We start from the raw sequence: 21859 nt of genomic DNA on the forward strand, positions 1-21859 counted from the left end.
TGAGGTTACTGGCTTGGGATTTCCTGGTCTGCCTCAGTTGCTGTAGCTGTCCAGTTGGCCTCACAAGCTGCACCTTTTCTGATGGAGGTGCGCCACACACCCCTGTCCTGGGCAGTCTGCTCCCACATGTCAATGCTAATGCTAAAGTCCTTCAAAGACGTCTTCAGGATGTCTTTGTAGTGTTTCCTCTGGTCTCCTTTGGAGCATTTTCCTTGTTCAAGCTAGCAATATAAAAGTGTTTTGGAAGCCGGTGGTCTGGCATGTGAGCTACATTGCCTGCCCATTGCAACTGTGACTACATCAGGATGGTGTAGATACGGGGAAAACTTGCTTAGGCAAGGACCTCAGTATCTGGAATCCTGTCGTACCACTTGATGTTGAGGAGTCTTCTGAGGCAAGCTATGTGGAAGTAGTTAAACTTCTTCCCATCCAGTTGTCTAACTTATTTTTACTCTGTCATAATGAAAATTCTAAAAATGAAGGCATTAATGATATGCACATTTCCTTGCTCATAACTGAAGTCATCCTACATCATGATGATAACAAACCCAAATATGGATTCAATACTGGTAGGAAGCCAGTTAATTAGATGCAAGATTACCTTATTAAAATGCACTGATCTTGCTCATTATTCAAATTGTCCAAGATCTTGATGATATAAGCATATATTACAAGTTTGAACAAAATCAGATCACATAAATGACTTGCGGAGTAGTATCAAGCTCAGTCAATCAGATGCAAGATTACATCAGTAATGTATGGTTCTTGCTTAGTATCTAACCCATCCAAGATCTTATTGATATCAGCTAATATTTTAAGTTTGATCAAAATGGGATTGGAAATTTGGCCTCCAGAGCAATAAGAAGCAAAGCCAGATGCAAGATCAACTCAATCATGTGTCTCATTCATTATCAAACTTGTACAAGATCTTCATGACATAAGCATATATTTAATGTTTAATCAAAATAGGATCATAAGTAACAGACTTCTGAATGGAAAGCAAATTTTTTAGTAAATTATGTTTCTCCGAGAATACTTACCCGATCACATTAACGTTAGGATATAAGCCTGCTACCTCTCGAATCCAGCCCTACTAAAAGACGAAAATTCGTCTTTTCTGTCTATCTCATATAGACCAAAGGGCAATAATTCTTGCCCCTTACCTCCCCTTGCCACCGCCAGGTGTCGCTAGTTTTTTAAGCTGAGCAATATATATTATATGAGGATGCTCGCATAGCGGGGTGGTTGGGAGGGTTTTTAAGTAATGTGATCGGGTAAGTATTCTCGGAGAAACATAATTTACTAAAAAATTTGCTTTCTCCTTCAAATATGTTCCCCGATCACATTAACGTTAGGAGAATAGGTAATAGGAGGAGAGAATGCTGAGCATCCTACCTCCACCCCAGGTACCTTCTAGGGAATGATGGCTGGATTCCCCATTTGAATGATAACCTGTTCTCCTAATTTCATCAGCAACACAGCCCAGGGTCCCGTGATATGTGACCCCTATATACGGTTAAGAAGATAGTTATTTAAATCTTCTTACCTATGAAATTTCACTGGTGAATCCAGCGAAGCTGATAGGCTGTGCTGATTGTTTTAAATGGGTCTGGTGGTCATCTGGGCTGCCGACACCGGACCTACCAGATTCAAGGTTTGCCTCTGCGAAGCCAAATCTCTGAGATAAAAACTGGAGAAGGTTGACTCTGCATGCCAGCCAACAGCTTCTATTATATCTCAGATCGAAACATTGCATTCGAATGCAAGGCTCGCCGAGATTGCTCTAATCTCATGAGCTGTAATCTTCATGAGGCGACTCTGATCTTTTGAGACCTCAGAGTACGCTGAGCGTATAACCCACTTCAGCCATGAAGCAAGGGCTTGAGGGGTGATATCCCGTTTACCAGCTTTGACCGGAAGAAAGAGGCGCTTACATGTGTCCCAACACGCCTGTGCGTTTTAAATAGTGCTTGAGTGCACGAACAGGATCTTGGATGGCTGTTGCTCTTGACTTATCTATGGAAGAGAGCGAGCGAATGATGATTCTTTGATTGCCAATGGATGGTAACCTATTTTTGGCTACAAAGCCTGGTTGCGTCAGGAGGACCACCAAACCATCTGATCTGAACTGAAGAAAGTTCAGGTCACTGGAAAGGGCATGTAACTCGCTCACCTTGCATGCTGAAGCTAAGGCTATCAAGAAACATGTTTTGTATGATAGTAGCTTTAACGAAGTGTGGGCTAAAGGTTCAAATTTGTCTGAATTGAGCCATGTTAAAACCCAGGACAGATTCCATTTTGGAAACAGGGTGAGGGATTTTGGTTGATTGAAATCAAAATTGGCTAAAAGATCTGATAGATCTTTGTTATGCCCAATATCATATCTACCATGATGGTGGAATGTGTCTGATATCATGGAGCGGTAGCCTTTGATAGTAATTGGGGCCAACTGTTTATCCTCGAAAAGCCAGAGAAAAAAGTCAGCCAGTTGAGGGATTCCGACACTCAAAGGGACGATGTTATTGATATGGCACCAGTCCCTGAAAACACTCCACTTTCCCTCATAAGCCTTCAGAGTGGAGGGCCTTCTTGCTCTTGAGATTCTCTCCACAATCAAAGGTTTAAATTGTTTGTCTCGCAAGGCTGTCCTGACAAGAGCCAAGCGTGAAGATTAAGACGGTTCTGGGCAGGGGTGGAACACCCTTGACCGCAGTTGTTTGAGAAGATTTTGGGCTGGTTGGAATCTTCCTGGGTAGATCTATCGCTAGATCGAGTAGATCGGTGACCCAGGACTTGTTCCATCTGAGAGGGGCAATCAGAATCATCCGTGGGAGGGTAGGCGAATGCCCACAACCCCTCCCAGCTGATTGACAAAGCATCCACGGCCCAAGCCTCTGGGTCTGCAACCGGAGAGACGAAGATGGGCAACTTGCTATTCCACCTTGTCGCAAAAAGATTGATCATCGGATGCCCCCAAAGTGTGCAAATCCGAAGAAAGACTGATTGATGGAGTGACCATTCCGTGTGAATGACTTGACCTTTCCTGGATAGAGTGTCGGCCAAGACATTGAGTCTGCCAGGAATGTGTCTGATTTGTACGTTGATGTGGAGGTTGTCGCACCAACGTAGAAACTGCCAGATCAGAATGCACAGGTCTGGTGATTTGGTGCCCCCTTGTTTGAGGAGGTAAGACACCAACACAGAGTTGTCTGACATAATGAGGACAGTTTTTCCTGAGAGTTGATCCTTCCAGAAATGAAAGGCATTGATGACAGCCCTCATTTCTAAAAGGTTGATGTGGAGAGGCCTCTCCCCTGGCTCCCACGTGCCGCTGACTGTAGCAAAGTCCGGCAACAGGTAGGCACCCCAACCGTAGGTACTGGCGTCGGTACATACCGTTATCTCTGCTTGAGACATCTCCAGAGGAATCCCCATGGATAGCCAACCGGGGTTGTGCCACTGATGCAGGAATGATCGTATCTCGGGCGTGATCATTATTGTTTGATTGAGGGGACTTGAAAAGGGGCGCCATTGTGCCAGTAACTTCATTTGTAAGGGACGCATAAAAAGACGGCCAAGCGGGATCAAGTCCGCCGCCGCATTGAATAATCCGAGGAGTTGCAAGAATTCTCTCGCTGAAATCCACGTCCTGTTGGAAAGGGACTCGACGAGTTCGATGATTCGGATTACGCGAGCGCGAGGAAGCTGTACCAGAATCAGATCGGTGAGAAACTCCATACCCAGATGGACAAAACGCTGGGATGGATGGCAATCGAACTTTTTCCAGTTCATGAGAAAGCCTAGATGATCTAAAAGAGCTAAAAGATTGTTTCTAGCTTTGAGCAGAATAGGACTTACCATATGTTTCTGGAGGATGTCATCCAAGTACACTGCCGTCCCTGTAGATGAAGTCGAGCGGAACAGGGTGACGACGCAATCCATAACCTTGGTAAAAGCCCAAGGGCTGATGTTGAGGCCAAAGGGTAGGACCTGGAACTGATAAACCATGTCGCAGTAAGCGAATTGGAGAAATTTCCGTGATGCGGGGTGGATAGGGACGTGAAAATATGCGTCGGTCATATCTAGACTGACGGCATACCCGTCCCGCCGGATGGAAAGACGGATTGATCTCGCCGTTTCCATCTTGAATTTCGGTGGTAAAATGTATTGGTTGAGGCGACTCAGGTCGATGATCGGCCTCAACTTGCCGTTTGCCTTCTGGATAAGAAACAGCCTGGAATAAAACCCCAGCGATTGCGGTTTTTTTGTGTTTTTTTTTTTTTTTCCTTCACAATTACCACCGCCTGTTTTTCTATGAGCGACCATATCTCCTGTTGTAGAAAGGTATCCTTCTCCCGATTGGATGGTACGTCCGTGAAGAGGGGAGAGGAGGACAGGGGAGGGGGTTGAATAAATGAAATCAGAAGCCCCTCCGAAATGACCTGGATCACCCAATCGTTCTGAGGAAAAAAGGTGGTCCAGTGGTCCTGAAATTGCCGGAGGTGGCCGCCCACAGGTAGGCTGTCCGCGGGTGGTGGGGAGGGTATGTCAACTTTTAGAGTTAGGAGGCTTGAAGACGGAGAAACTTGTTTCTTACCGCCTCTGTATGGTTGCCTCCTAGCTTGATTAGACTTTGTCTCCTGGCATTGGGTTGGGATCTATACTGCACATTTGATTGTAAGGATCCCTTGTCCCTGGTCCGCCAATCATCCCTCTGCTGTGGCAGGGGATTTTTTCCAAATGCCTGCAAAGGTTGGGCGGCGAGTTGGAGGGGCAGTTCCTGAGCTGCCTGCTTCCGAACTTCTTCAATTTTTCCTCCAAAGAGTAAAGGCGACCCAAACGGAGTCATCCGTAAAGCCAGAGTATGATGGGGCTTGAGCGACATGGACCGCAGACATGCGTCACGTCGTATCAGGTCTAAGTTGGCAGAAGCAGTCAACGCATTAGCCATGGAATGGTGAGCTGCCCTGTTAATAACTCTAGCAATCCGGGCCGTTGCTTCCCAAGCGTGGTCATTGTCGGATTTTTCTGCGAGTTGGAAAATGGCTAATGAAGCCCAGTCTAACAATGAAGACGTAGCGACTATGTTCCAGACTAGCTTTGACATGGCATGGAACACATTTTTGTCCACTTTGTAAAACAGTGGAGCAGACATGTGAACTGCTTCCATATTTTTGTCCAGGGCCAGAAGATCCTTACTGAAGGCGTATGAATGAGTTTTGTACCAGCGACACGAGAACGTCGCTGGTACTTAGCTTTCTGAAAAGAACGCTTTGCATTCCCCGGATCACCTATTCGTTCTGATAGACAATCATTGATCTCCTTAATTTTTGCCAACTGGGGAAGGAGCCAGAAGGACAGCGTCTCTTCCTCCCCGTCAAGATCTACAGACACCTTAACTTTGTAGTCTTGAGTGGCGGTAGGAGGTGGAGGGCATTCTGAAGTTGCCAACACCCTATAAATTTCTTCCACTGCCGCCTTGAAGCCAAACTCAGTCCGTTCCATGACTGGATCTGTATACGGCTGATTTGCAGGAGTTTCGTCACCCTCACTGTGTGCCGAGTCGTGTTCTGGAATAGCTTGCATTTCTGGATAGAGCATACCAGGTGGCATAGATGACGCGATTCCATCATCCTTGACACTGTCACTAACTCTCCCTTGTGGATAAGCCCTGAACATGTGGACGGCCGGCCCTGCCGGCTGGTTTGTCTGGTTTGTGGTCGGCCTGAATGTTGGCAACAGTCCTGCTATCACCGGTACCGGCTGCTCCAATGGCCTGGCTGGACGGACAGATTTCTCACTAAAATCTCCGCCATAGTATTGGTACGTTGCCGGCGGTACAGCTTGACGAACGGATTTATCATTAAGATCCCCGTAAATCATATTTGGTCAGACCATTTTAGCATTAGGGTCCCCATGTTGGGACAGCTGGACGGCCGGTGACATAGAGGTTGTATAATGAAATGGATCCGATAGATCCGGTAAAAACCCCATGCGTCCTGACTTACAGGCCCGAAGGCCATGCTCAGACATGCGGGGGGACTTACGCCCACTGGGCAGCCTAAAATTGGGGGAACATTCCCCCAAAGAGTCAGAAAAAGCTGTGGAAGCAAGCGAGGGAAATAAGTGTAATATCTGGCCTGATGTCAATAGCTGCGTCGTCGTTTCCTGGACCAAACGACGCACCTGTTCAAAGGTGGACTGTTGTACCCTGTCAACATTATTCTCCTCCATTGCCGCTGATGTTACTGTGGCTGACGGTTGCAAACGACAAACTTATTCCGTCTATCCCTCCATTTTGCTGCCTTCTGGACTACATCAGCCCACATTTGCTCTGTCCAAGTATTACACACGCTGCATGGTATAGATGATGTACACTTGGTACATACAATACAAGAGTCATGGTTGTCTTCTTTTGCTTTGAACTTTTTGCATTTCATGCATTTGGTTGACATTTCTACTGAAACGACACAAGAAAAGAAAACAAAGCACAAATTAGCAATTCAGCATGTTATTAATTCGCTAATACCACAACTGTTACTAACAGAGTAAGCGAAATTAGTGAGTGTCGCGTTAACTCTTAATTGACAACACAAGTTCAGCAATAGCGTGTGTAACATGGTCTTCAGTAAACGAAATCCGTAACGGTGACAAAGTCACCCAATTTTAAAAAAAAAATTGTTAAAATAATGTATACAGCCTGTAGAAGAATGATTGTCCAAGGCAATAAATCCAAATTTAACTTCGGATGGTCCAATTTAACGCTAAGATGGCTTGGATTGTTTGGAGGTATAATGTACGTGTTATCAGTACAAGCGAAGCTTAAAAACTAGTGACACCTGGCGGTGGCAAGGGGAGGTAAGGGGCAAGAATTATTGCCCTTTGGTCTATATGAGATAGACAGAAAAGACGAATTTTCATCTTTTAGTAGGGCTGGATTCGAGAGGTAGCAGGCTTATATCCTACCATTAATGTGATCGGGGAACGTACTTGAAGGAGAAACAAGCTGTCAAACAGATTATGTTATTAATAAGTGTGAATTTTGCTTATTATCAAACCCATTAAAGAGAAACTTAAAGTTTTATCAAAACTGGATCAGGAATGTGGTAGTAACAAGCTCAGCCAATCAGAAGCAAGATCACTCATTAGTGTAGGTGGATCCCACTCAAAAAATGAATCTGTCCAAGATGATAATAATATAAGCATGTATTCCAAGTTTGATGAAAATTAGATCAGAAATACAGTCTCCAGAGTTGTAACATGCTCAGCCAATTGGAATCATTAACATAAATAGATCTCACTAATTATTGAATCCATTCCAAGATCCTGATGATATAAACCCATATTGCAAGACTGATTAAAACTGGATAAAAAATATGGCTTCCTGCAGGGTAACAAGCCCAGCCTATCTGATGCAAGACCATCTAATTAATATTCTTGGATTTTACTCATTACTGAACTCATCTTTGATCTTAATAATATTGTCATTTATTCCAAGTTTAAAATAGGGTCAGAAATATGGCCTCTTGAGTGGTAACAAGATTAGCCAATCAGGTGAAAGATCATCTTATAAATGTGCATGATCTTGCTCTTTATCGAACTCATCCAAGATTTTGAAGCGATAAACCTCTATTCAAAGACCACTATTCAAAGTTTGATTGAAATCAGATCAGAAATATGGCCTCGAGGGTGGTAAAAAGCAATTGTTTATGGCCAGACACATGATGCATAATGGATGTTGGGCCATCCCATAAGCTGCCAAAGTCTTAAGGACAGGTGAGCTAACAATGGGACTTAAGTCATGATACTTAGTCACAAAAATTTTGTATCCATATTTCCAAAATATCATCCTGCCAAAAAATGTAGCTATAACCCAACTGACCCTTTTAATTTAAATGAAAATTGAAAATATAGTTCAAAGAAGCTAAAAAATTGTAACTTACTGTGAAATTTTGAAACGTAACAAATTATCTGTCCAAAAATGTGACACAAATGCCAAAGTCATCGGAAAATCAATGCATTTGGGCATCATGATTATATTCAACATTTTCTTTTGAACTGAAAATATTCACTTATCAGAATGCATTATCTTCAAAACATTCTTCAAAAACTATGTGTTTATGCTTTGGTATTTTGTCATTATAATAAGTTTTGGAAGGAACTAAATTATTATTTTATGTCATTTATGATTAATAAATCATGATCGATACAATTACTAACTCAATTAATTCAATGTATCAATTTGATAAACTAATTATTAGAGAAAGTAACTTGGCGTCCAAAGTATTTTCATCATCTCTAGATCTTTTCTTTGCTTTTTAATTGTAATGAGAACTTCACAATAAATAAATAGTGAATGCAGTGGTTTGTACTGAAAATGTAGAAATATAATGAAATTCTAATACTGAGAGTATTTATCTCGTTGGGTATTAAAATAAGGATCACAAACATATTCTAAATAATCTCACACTTTTTCCTTTTTCATAAGCAAAATGATTTTTATATCTTAGTAATCAGTTCATTTAATGACACGTATTGACAGCAATATATTTACTTATAGATTAATTAATGCAATTATATAATTCATTATTTAACTGATTCATTTGTCAATTATCTGTATTCATTTATGAATCTATATACATGTAAATGTACAATACATTTTCACAAAGATTTGAAAAAATTTAGAAACAAAAGAAACCATGTATAAATGTGGTAGTATCAAATGATGTGCATGACTGATATGGGAAATTCTTAAATAAAATGTTTTTGACAATTTAGTGATAATTCAAAATTGAATACTATGTTAAAAATAACTAAGGAAAAGAAAACTCATCCAATAAATAACTATTTCTGAATGAAAAATGGACTGATCAGATAAAGTTGTACGGGGCTGGCCTAAATGATAACAAGGCTGAAACTTTAAGATAACCAATTTACTAGATCCTATTTTACAGTGATGCACCATTAACTAAAAAACTTGTGCAAATTAAATGATGTTCACAGTAAATGTATATGAATAATGTTTTTAAAGTACTGAGTACTCAGTGATATCAGTACCATAATGGCAGAATGTCATCTCATTTTGAATATTCCACCATTAATACTGGCCGCCACGTATAGCCTATCTTGTGCTGAAAAATGGCATTAAACCCCATAACAACAACAACAACATTTTGAATATGGCCACACCCTTTAAAACTATAATCGAAAAAATTAATCATACACTTAGCTCGGTTTGTTCCTCCTCCTCCTCTTCCTCCTCCTCCTCCTCTTTCTCTTCTTCCTTCTCCTCATCCTCCACTACATCTAAAACATAGTTACTATAGCCTGGCTGATCACTTGGCCCATCCCCAGTTTCATCAAAATCAAGGTCACTTTGAACTTCAGACTTGATCCTCTCTGGCAACAAAGCCTCTGGCCAGAAGAAATTTTCTGCTGGTTCAGTGATTCCCTGCAATACAGGTTAGAACATGACGATAATGGTAACAAATGAATAATGAAGCACTTGCATTGTTATGCATTAAAACAAGAGTCAGCTTTCTGTTGGGGGGAGTTGTGGTGGCTCAGTGGTTGGCACGCCAGACTCACAAAATGAAACAGCGTTTTCAGATCTTACTTATCATGCAAGATTGGGTCAGCTACTGTAGCATGTTCCTGGGCAGAGAACTTTACTCCAATTCCCTCGGCACTAAATAACCTACTTGTGTTGCTGTGCCATAATGCACCAAACCAAGCTGTTCTGTCAAGCCTGCCTTTTATTTAACTAGAAAGGATATACACAAAAAGACAAAGCAAAACTGTACAAACTGAGCTTAATCTAAAACAACTTTTTTATGTTTTTATTATCGTTATTAGTAATACTGAGTTTAATCTATGGTGTGGACAAATGGATGGTTGAATATGCATATAAGCATCAAAGTGATTGCTACAACTGTATATTGAACTTTCACCAAGATAGGCACAACAACAATACAGTAAAACTTCACTCACTCCCCATGCAAAGCATTCTCTTGTCTGGGGCCCTAGAAAACTTGCAATAACAAGAAATTCAGACCAAAATTTTGGACCAAGGGTACATTTGCCTGTTAGAATGCTGATGTGTGTGTGTGTGTGTGTGTGTGTGTGTGTGTGTTTGTGTTTGTGTGTGTGTGAGAGAGAGAAATGTGGAATTTTAAAATAGCTTTAACATTTTTCAGTCATACTGCAATAATGTGTGCAGTTTGGCAGTTTACAGTGATGTCTAGCAATGGGGCATCATGTTGCAGACATGTAGCATCATGGACAACCCAGTCACATTATCCTAACGTCAGGCTCACCAGTTCTAACACTAACCTCTTAATGCTAAACACCAAGCAAGGCAGCTGCTAGTACCATTTTTAAAAATCTTTGATATGACTTGGCTGGGGTTCAAACCCATGACCTCAACCATCCTAGGTGGATGCTCTGATGACTTAGGCCAATGAAGTGGTCAGATGTTTGTATAAATTTGCTTATAAGTTGGGTATATCTGCAAACAACAGACTGGTACCATTTGTATTTAGTACCATCCATTCTCAAGGAGTAGCAACAGAATTTTCACAGTGGTCATAATGAATGTCAAAGGGACCCCATTTTCATCTAGGACCACCAAGAAATCATAGGTCTCTTTTCAATACACCCATCTATTCTGGATTAGTGATAACAAGATTTTCAAGATGGCCACCATGGCTAGCATACTGGAATGTCATATCAGCACCATTTTCATTTACAACCAGCTAGATATCATAAGAAGCCTTTTAGTGAAAACCTTGTGTTAACATGACAATCCATTTAGGAGGAGTATGATATATAATCACATACAAGCTGAATAATTGAGGAACAAATAAAAGCCTAGAAGCAAGGGAGGTTTGCTTATCATCAGAACAAGGTCTAAACTTAAATTTTAAACAGTTTTCTAGTCAATTTTGGTTCCAACTTGATGATCATAAATTCCACAACTGATATTGCTATCTATCAAATTCCTGCTGAAAATTAACAGAATTCTTGAAAAGTAAGTAAAAAAAAATGTATATCTGAAGCCCAATCATAAGCAAATTATAACTCAGCAGATGTATCCAGATCCATTATTAAAAAAGCTGATAAATTAAAAACTTTATCAAATATTTCATCCGATAAACAAATGAAATTATTTCTGCTGTGGAAACAGTTGCCAATTTTTGACATAAACCTATTTCCATGGATGCATCAAATATCTGTACAACAATCATGGTGACATGAAATAAGAAAATTTCTGATATTTTTTAAGTTTTTATAGTATTTCATCAGTATTTTAATCAAGTTTCAAGTGACTACTGTAAACATTATAAAATCTGAACTTTCTACACTCACAGCTTTTATATTCACCAACCTAGCCTTTTCTTGCCTATAAAAAGAAATCATTTTATTCAAATAATGGAGTCCAACAAGGACTCTAGAGCTAATAAGAGCTGCACAGAGCATCATAGTCACAAAATTATCCATACATGGCTTCTTTTGATTCCCTATTCATCACAGGCCTCCCACATAAGCTGTCTTTTGATTACCTATTCATCACAGGCCTCTCACATAAGCTGTCTTTTCATCTCAGTGAGTTGAGCAGATACTGTTTATGAAGTATTAACAGCTGTTTCCAAGCCTACTTTATACAAGCTGGCTGACCAAAGAGTCAGTCCTGTTTTAAAGTCATAAGTATGCTGTCCATCAATGACCAGTAGTGAAAAAAGTGTTTTGTTGTGATGCACAAAAACAAAGTATGATCAGTGATTCCTTTAGTTTGGTGAAGATTTAATTTATACAATTTACCATATACATATATTTGGAGAACAGTATATACTTGTAATTTTACGATTTTGTTAAATGGTGCAAATATATTAATTTTGAAAAAAATAATGAAAATGATATGCATACATGGTATTTGTTTAAAATCTAATTCTGAAAGGTGAACCAATGTAAGAACATGGAAGGATACAAATCTGCAAATAGTCTGTCATGATAGGCTACTTGGTGTTCTGGTAGATAATAACCTATCATGGACTGAACATATCAAACATACCAGTAAAAAAGTCAATTCAAGTTTATGGCTTCTCAGTAGGATAAGACATTTTCTCCTTGAAAGGCACAGGAAACTATTTTATAACAGTTACATACAACCCTATTTGGACTACTGTAGTACAGTATGGGGTAATTCAAATGATAAAAACATAGCAAAGCTGGCACATCTTCAAAAAAGAGCATTTGGGCTAATATCAATCCAGAAAGAAAGCAAGGAAAGTTTAGCTGGTAGGTTAAAAATATTACCTATTAAAGACCGAATCTGTTTGAGAAAAGCCAAATTAATGTACAGGATATCTCAGAATAGTGCTCCTGAATATTTACAATCACTATTCCAGTATAGGCTACCTGGTAATACTCCCCACCTGCGATCCATGTCAACCAAACAGTATAAAATTCCCAAACCAAATAAGGAGTTATTTAAAAAAAGTTTCCAATACTCTGGAACTCTGCTCTGGAATAGTATTCCAGCTGAGATTAGAAATGCCCACTCTATTTCCTTCTTCCAAACCCAATATATCCAGTGGCTTCAGAGATGCAGCTTAAATAAATGAATTCCTTTGTATGAGGGCCTCAAGGTAGATTAGTTTTTAGCTAATTGTGTTACTCTCTTTAAATAAGGTCATTATTATTATTATTATTATTATTACAGAGGTCACCTGTGTGCAAATGTTAGTTCTGCCTTTTCCAACAGGTGGCCAATGTTGACAGGTTTTACTGCAGTTGCCTAGAAGGATTTAGGGTTGACTGTCATTAAATTTCTGTGGAAACTGGTATCAGAACTAGGGCATATCCTTGCACTAGCAAAGCTCTTCAATGTAATTGCACACTCAAACTCAATAAATTCTGTGCCTAAATTTTTTTTAAAACTTTGATTAAAAATGAAACCCAGTTACAAGAAGTATGCAAATTTAGCAAGAATGGTATTATTACAGATGAATTTTTATGTCCAGTGTGCATTCCTGTTAAGAATAGAACACTAGTCCAAATGTAAATGAATTCCCTCAACTTTAAGGTGTACCCAAACTCAATTACATTATCAGGACAGCTTAATATATTCACAAACTGAACAAAGTCATATTGATAAAATATCTGCAACAATTCTACCAAAGTGGGGGTAGGCTTATTACCAAGCATGGGCCTATCATCTGATAAATACAGTATCTTGTACACATAACAGTGGGGTAGTCTATTATCAAGCATGGGCCTATCATCTGATAAATACAGTATCTTGTACATATAACAGTCACCAAACTTACATGATTTAAACTATCCCAAATAAACAATGATTCTTCACTTCATAAAAAGTGTTTCTCATTTCATAAGATGGGCATGTCTGATGCTACAATCATTTCAAGTCTGTATAAATTTCTAAATAATGGGGATCTGATTATTATTAAAAGATTATGGTATTGTTAATTTTAAAAACACTCATGAGCACTGAATAATTTGATCATTTTAACATGGTCAATGCTGGGCTCCAATATTTGGGCAAAATCGCCACCAGAATAGGGCAAAATTGACAAAAAATGGAAGAAGTAAAGAAAGTTCAAACTTTATACTGTTCAAAATGGTTCTTTTAAACTTCTGTTCTTGCATACATTCACTTGAGATGATTAAAATACTGATGAAATAGTATAAATACCATTCTGACCGATCTTCAAAAATCATTGTACAACAGTTACTTTATAAACTGGAAACCTTAGATATGAAATCAGCAAAGTTTCCATACTTCTAGAATGAAATTATGGATAAAATTTAATTTGATTAGTAATGGACCTAAATATGTATACTGAATCACAATTCAGTTCCATGTAGGCTACACAATTCAACATTTCACTAATGTTTTCAAGGATCATGTGTGAAATATTTCAATATCAATTCTGTGATTATCAAATTAAAAATTGACTACAGAGCATAAAAGTTCTTTTTCCAGCCTTCCATATTTCTCTTTGAAATGGAAACTGACAAAATAATCAGTGCTTTGCTTTGCTTATTACCATAATTCATGTATTTTTTTGTACCCTTTATTTTTGCATACATAATCCTTTTATCAAAATAATAATTATTTAATGTATCATAATTTTTGTACATATTACTATGTATTTTTTGAAAAAAATCCAATAAATTAACGGACATTACATTTTTACTAAGACTTACATTTATAAAAAAGATCAAAAATACTGTATTGCCATTTTGTTGTAACAAAAATTAATAATTAATTGTTGGTGAGAAAATACAATGATTGAGGCATGAGCGCTTGTAGCATAGGTCAAGAGGGGGTCACATGACCCTCCCAAATCATACTGCATATAAATATATATATATATATATATATATATATATATATATATATATATATATATAAATTCCTACAAGTTTAATCATGCACATGAAGCTGAAAATATGTCACAAGATTCAGTTCAAAATGTTTAGTAAATATCAGCTTTAGTTTCAGACTGCTTACTATACTAACTCTCCCGACCGTGACTGATTGACCCCACCCTGCAAAAAGTCCTGTGGATGCCCATGTGCATAAGCTCTCTTATTATTATTACATTATCGACTGGCATTTATTAATAAATCAACAAAGGACTTCACAAACCCTAATTTTAAATATTATCATTAATTAGTTCTCCTTATCAAGTCCATCACCGCAGCAAAAAACCCACGTGCATTTTAAAACAAGTTCGGAAGCCCTTAGATGTTTTCTTATCCAACAAAAATTACATCTCAGTACATGATAAAGTGAAGACCACAGACCATTGGTCAACTAGTCTTATTGTTTCATTATAGTCATAAAAACATAAAATATAAAAACCCTGTCATTTTCCATCATAAATTTGAAAGTCACAAACTCTGTTAAATCGATTCATGCATATACATATACCATCTTTTAAGTGCTTGTACTGTTATGACTTGGATATAATTAACATTTTACTGCGAATCTATTCTATGATATACCCCACTATTACCTTTATTGGTGAGTTTGAATAATAAGTAATGAGTGTGATCACTTGTCCTTATAACACCTGCTGTATGGACAATGGCTTCAATGACACATTGACAGATTTCCATTTCCCTAAAGAGACCCTCATTTCCCTACTGGCAGTCTCGCTGATATGACCTTTTCTGTTTATTCTTGCCCTCAATCTGTTTTCACTGGAATAACCAAAGTGCTAAGCATGTTTAATTACCATGTAAATAACCCTGAATAGCCAAGTGGTTGTTGTGACAATGTACATCGTAATTAAAACAAGAATGAATTGTTGATTTAGTGGTGTCTATTGATAATGGAATAAAGTAAGGTCATAATACATGAGGATTGTCACAATCGTCAGGTAACTGAAAAGTCTTTTTTCTCTTTGCAAAAGCTACAAATAAAACCCACCTTAAATAAATACGGTCTTGTACATTGACAAAATATGTTTCATCTCTCACTCTCTTTCACACCCACATGTACACATGCTCACATGCATCAACTAAAACGTGAATTTAAGTTCTATATTTTGTATTGCAATTTGATAATGAGATTATTGTTACTGTAAAAGTATAAGTAGCACTTAATTTCTTGACAATGTGGTCTCATATCATTGCATACAATTTACCAATAAATAATACCCATAACTAATACATGTTGAAACCATCTTAATCATTTTGCCAACATTACACAACATAACAGTTGCGTATGCTCTAAATGCAGACGAACTTGCACACTGACACATATTCCTCTCTCTTTATGAGTAATTTTATTTGTATTGCAAGTAGATTCTTAGCTGAGAGCAGAATGAGACAAAAAAATATACATTTACTTTGTACATTTGTACCGTTAGGTTGTCGAGTAGCATGTGTTCCATAGAACTTGCTCAGGTATGACCCCTTTATTTTCGCACATGGTCAGAACCACCAAATGATAATTATTTATTTTACATATAAATTTTTGTACACTGAAATTAATTTTAAAAATTTTGTGTCTGAAAAATTACATGAAATATGGTAATGCACTGTAATGAAACAAATGGGGAAAGGTGTAAAGTCAAGACAAGGCAAAAAGAACTTCGCTCTTTGGCATATTTAGCTTCTGAGGCAAAAGGGCAAATTTTGACAGCAACTATTTCATCCAATTCACCAGAAAACATGGACCATGTTTCAACTCTCAAAAGTTTGAGTTTGTATTTACACTCAAGTTGCAGACTTTCACAAGTGTGCGGCAAAATACCTTCAAAAACAACACTCACTGACTGAGAATCCAACTGCTCACAAACTTTCTGACTTTTGCGCAGGTCCAACTGGGCAGTTTTCTGACCAAAACGCTGTTTCTGTCTCTGACTGAACTCCTGTTGTGTATATCTCTCCATTTTCTTTCTTTTTTCTGCCAGAAAACTTAACCTTGCTGTCTTTGCATCCCTTTTTCGTTTCTGTTCTGCCTCATGTCCCAACCCTGTTCGGCCAGTTTTCACTTCCAGTGGAATTGGTTCAGATCTACCAGTTCCTTTAATACAGATTTTCACAAAAATAAAATGCTTTCAAAATTTCATAACGTGACATTATTAAAAGGAGGTGTCAGATCTTTTATATCAGAACTGTCAAGACATGACATGTGATCTAATGACATCGTAAAAGGCAAAAGCATAATGACTAATGCATCCAAATATACTTAAACGTCATGTCACTAAACTATTTGGCAGCTTATTGAACAATATCAGGTAAGTGGTAAATAGAACCTTGCATTGGTGCTCAATCCATACAAAATATATTACACTTCTTTATAATACCAATCTTTTGCTTGCCATGGCTTCCAGAAGGCAAAAGTCAATTGGGTAATTTTTGTAATACATTTTACAGACTCAATAAAACTGATTTTAACAAGGTTACTGTTGAATTGTTCTTCTAAACAAGGTATGTGAGAATAAATTTTAATATGTTTAATATATAAACACCCCCATTCATCTTTTTTTTTGTGTGTCCTGGTTTCCAAACAAGAGGCAGTGACTTCGAAACTCACAGTGGCATCCCAAACTTTTTTAAAATACTTTTCTTTGTATTTTTATGATCAAACCTTCTTTTAATCTCACTCATCCCAATTTTGTATTAACTTTTTTTTTTACTCTTTTTTTTTTTTACTCCCATCCTAGGATAAGCATATAACCTAGTTGTTTATATATTAGTTAAACCTATGAATGAAGCGAGTTCCTCATAAGTTGCCCTCAGTTGCAAGCATTTAAATGAATAGATTTTGTCAATTCATTAAATAAAACTACATACAATACTGAATACCTAACACATAATATCAAAATGACATATATATATATATATATATATATATATATATATATATATATATATATATATATATATATATATATATATTCACAAAGAATACAAATCATATGGCAAATAACAGTCCTTTCATGTGCACTGGATCCAGCAAGGGATCATGTGTGTCAGGGATTGATTAAGATAAATGCAATAAAATGACAATGAACAGTGCAAAACTAGTTTATAACTAGCTTGAGCACTTTTGACTCTAAAAGAGTCTTTTTCAAAGGCAAACACAAAAAAGGAGACAAGACAAACAAACAAACAAAAAATGGATGAGGTTATAAATTTTACATGACTATTTTTACAGAAATAAAACTTGGCATGTTTTTTTTACTTTTCAACTAATTTACTTCAACTAGATGAAGATTCTGAAAAGTATTTTATATTAACCTAGAAATTAATGAGCCATATTGTCATTTGTTATTTTATGTAAATTTCTGTATACGCAAATTATATCCCAGATATTTCATTGTTATTGTAGAAATAATAGGCTACTGGGTGACTAATAAGCAAATTTAGAGAATTTATTAAAAAGAAAATGTGCTGTCTGCAAACAGATGATTTTAATTGTGCATGGCTGTCTTTTTCTAGTCTTCTCGGTTTAAACTGCTTGGTTTCAATGTTCTAAGGCAGCGTATCATGTAAGATTCCTATTCTTTCCTGGTTTTGGAACTCTGGTTGGGGTTGTGAGCAACTGCAATAAGTGTTATATCACTGAAAGTGTGGCCACAGGAAGAGAAGTGTTCTGCGACTAGACTTCTGTACAGCTTTTTTGTCATCCAATCAGATCTGTAGAGGTTGATACTTTTGTGCAACTTTTTAGTTTCTCTGACATACTGAAGGCTACAGATCATACATGTCATGCAATAAATTACATTCTCTGTTTTGCACGTTTTGTTTGGACCTTGCATGTTAAGTTTTTCGCTAGCTGTTGTGCTAGAAAATATGCTGGTCTCTATCATATGGGGCCAGATTTAATAGGGTGGTCTTGATACATGATTGGCATTAGCTTCACCCTGACTAGGATGTCTTTGAGGTTTTCTGGTCTGCGGTAGGCTACTACAGGTTTGTTTGGGAGGATTAACTTTAGTGCGCAACATGATTCCATGATGGGCCAGTGTTTACTGATGATTTTACCTATATTGGGATTATCTGGATATATATTGTAATTATGTTAATGTGGTAATGTGACAATTGAAAACTCACTGATTTAGATGAACATGTAAAAATAAACTTTTGCTGAAATAAATTGAGGGAAAAGCAATTAACAAACAGAACTTCAATATCTAACTAGAAATAATGTTATTTGTCTATGAAATTACTTTGTTTTTCACAATGTTTTACAAAGCAGAAAAATTTGTGAAATTAGTAGCAGAAAAAAATCACAAGAAAAAGAAAATTTCAAGGAAAAACAAATATTGGGTTGGTTGCCATGTTGTGTCCCTGAACAAGATTCTTTACTTGCCTCAAAATAATACAAACTGTATGTATTGTTGTGCCATAAAATATCTATCTTCTTTGTCTTCTTCTTTGACAGTCAAATTATGCTGCTTGGAGGAGTGATTTTTGATAGATGTTCTGACCAAGCAGCAAAATGTCTGAATTAGTGACAGAAAGGTAATCATACTAAATTATAAAATTCAAGCAGAAAAGTTTTTTTATACAAATTTTAGTGAAGTGCAAGCAGACTGGAAAACTTAATTTGCCCTTGGAGAATTTGAGCTTGCCCAGAAATAGGACAAAAAATATCACAAATGAAGTAAAAAATATGGCACAAATACAGGATGTTTCATGAAAACAGCATTATATTCATTTTACAAATATTGAATTTTCATTTTCTTTTATCTAAGTTTGCAGTAAGAAAATAAGGTAAAACAAAATCCCTCATTTCTGCCACATGTTGTGTCCACTCATGTCACCTTCTGCTTCAATGTGATCCAATTTTCACCTTGAAATTTGGAATGTGCGTCTAAACAATCTTTGAGAAGCCAACATACAAGACTGATTTGAGAACACTTATTGTCATACATCTAATTATTTGCCAAAGTATGGATCAGTCATCTGTAATAATCACATAAACATTAGAGGATAAACACCTCTTACAGGTGTGAGATTTCCAGGCTGCTAATCATTAGAGATGAGTGCCTTTTATTTCCAAACACACCCGTCCCGAAAAATCTCACAAGTTATATTATTAACCATTATCACCTTATTACCCTGAAATTAAAACAATCTTAGAGGAGCTAATTATTCAAAGTTTGCAATTTCATCATATTTCAAGTTCACAAACTGCCCATGGCAGGTTAGAACATGAAAGTCAATAAATGCAGCATATATGTACAAATATTATAATTAAAATAAAGCTGACAAGTTAAAATATAAATATTTTTCTTATTTGTCAGAACTTGCTTTAAATAGTATATTCACATTAACATGGCAGGTGCTTGCTATACCATATTTACTGTATATACTGGGACATGATAAATTAATTTTTTCCCCATCCTAGAGTATATGGCCAAAAAAAATTCACCTGGGTCATGTGTCACAATACATCAGAAACAAAACAAACTTGTGTTGAATTTGAACCCAGACACTGCAAGTTGCAATTTAATATATAAACAAACTGCTTATTTGATAATAAATGAAAGAAACTAACCTTGTATTTTTTTAAATCATTTATTCCTCCTTTTAATCAAGAGCAATTTATTAAAGACAAATATATATATTCACAAACTATATATATGCAGCATATGCATTCATACTGTAGTGTGTATCACTTACGTCAGATAACACATGAAACATTGTTCACTGACATGAATTACAGAGAAATGAATCGTGCCTGGTTATACTCTAAGGTTTGAATATGTTATCAAACTGAATACTGGATCCAACAAAATCACAACGAGAGTGAGAGAGAGGGAAATATCAACCAATTGCTTTAAGGCACCTGCCATTTACATATGACATGGTGCAAAATAACCATGACTGTATTATATCCACTATATGACAGTATCTTGCAAATAAAAATCATTATTTGATAATATATTTACTGTTAGTGCAAACTACAACCTTTTCTCTAGCATCGGTTACAAAAAGTACTATTAAAGCAAGTTATTTCTGTGTATACTATTTACCCTATAAACATCAATGCCCATTTGTATCAATTATGATTACAGATGGCAAACAAACAGAAGCCCAGCTGGAGAACTAACAAAACTGGCAGCAAGCAACAAACTCATTGTTTGAACTTACAGACAGAGGTCATTTATTACAAAGCAAGCCAACCTATGAAACCAACTTTGGATTCTCTTAAATGTGCAGGATTTATTTTTATACATATAATGTCAGCCGACATAGGGAAGCCAGCTCTGTTTCCTTTTTACCAGTTTTCATGGGAATTTTGAAAATAAATTGAAAAAAATGGACCAGTTTTTAAAGCAATAGAATCTAGTGTTTCAACCAAGGACATCAATGACCCAGTGTCTCCCATAAGATTTGGAGGAGACACTAAAATCATTCGACGAATTCCAGAAGGCCAGAAGAGAAGATGATTTCACTGACAATATGTTCATTAACATGGACAAAATTCCAGTGTACTTTAATCTTATTACTGGACAGAATGTCGATAAGATGGGGTTTAAAAGTGTGAAAATTCACACGACTGTAGACCAACAAGTATATCTCTGCGTTTTTTTTTCTGATACCAGAAATGTCAGGGAAAAAAACAAAGATCTACTTGCTGATCTAGCATGACAGGTACAGATAAAAATCTTACTTTAGTCCTTGCAGTTTCTGCAGCAGATGTGCAGCCTACAATGAAAATTGAGGGAGCTAAAAAATATTCATGCACCAATAAGATGGATCATATGTGTGAATGAGAAAGGTTGGGTTGATGAAGTGATGCTGCAGTGGATTAAAGAGTTTTATCTCAAGTACACAGTATTATGGTAAATTATTTTTTATATAAAATTTAAGTTTTAGTGCATTTTCTGACATGTAATTTTCAATGATTACAAAAGGTGTCCCACAGCTTACAACTAAAAAAAACCCCACAAAATTACTTTAAAATTAATGTACGGTATCCCAACCTATAGGGTTTCCCAATATATACAGTAAATATGGTACTGATAGTTTTATCAACACTGTTGATATCCACTCCAATTCTAGATTGGTATTTTCTCATCAATTATTTAAACATAACTACTTTGTACTGAAGCTGTTTAGATAATATGGCATATAACCTGGGAATTGAAAACAAAATGGTGATGATGCTCTGAGGATGAATGGATTACTGCTGATATTGTGTTGTAACTACATAACAGCTGCACAGTTATTTGGAAGAAAGACATTAATCACTACTGAACAGTGATTGAACTAAGTTCTAAGGTAATAGTTGCGATAAAAAACTAATGATCTCAGTTGAAATCTTGTCAGAAAATGGAATGAGAGGCCAAAGTGAGTCTAAGAT

General features: G+C 36.9%; 1 protein-coding gene across 1 annotated transcript in view; it reads right to left on the reverse strand.

Moving 5' to 3' along the window:
• Window positions 1-21859, reverse strand: part of LOC149804648 (G patch domain-containing protein 11-like) — a 37873-nt gene that overhangs the window by 8693 nt on the left and 7321 nt on the right. The window contains exons 3-4 of the mRNA XM_089942801.1: window positions 16308-16561; window positions 9224-9451 (exon numbers count right to left, since the gene is read on the reverse strand). Coding sequence (XP_089798927.1) covers window positions 9224-9451; window positions 16308-16561 — 482 coding nt within the window. The remainder of the gene's footprint in view (window positions 1-9223; window positions 9452-16307; window positions 16562-21859) is intronic.

The sequence above is a fragment of the Sinohyriopsis cumingii genome, chromosome 2 (assembly GCF_028554795.1).
Source record: "Sinohyriopsis cumingii isolate HCF-2022 chromosome 2, ASM2855479v2, whole genome shotgun sequence".
Taxonomy (NCBI): domain Eukaryota; kingdom Metazoa; phylum Mollusca; class Bivalvia; order Unionida; family Unionidae; genus Sinohyriopsis; species Sinohyriopsis cumingii.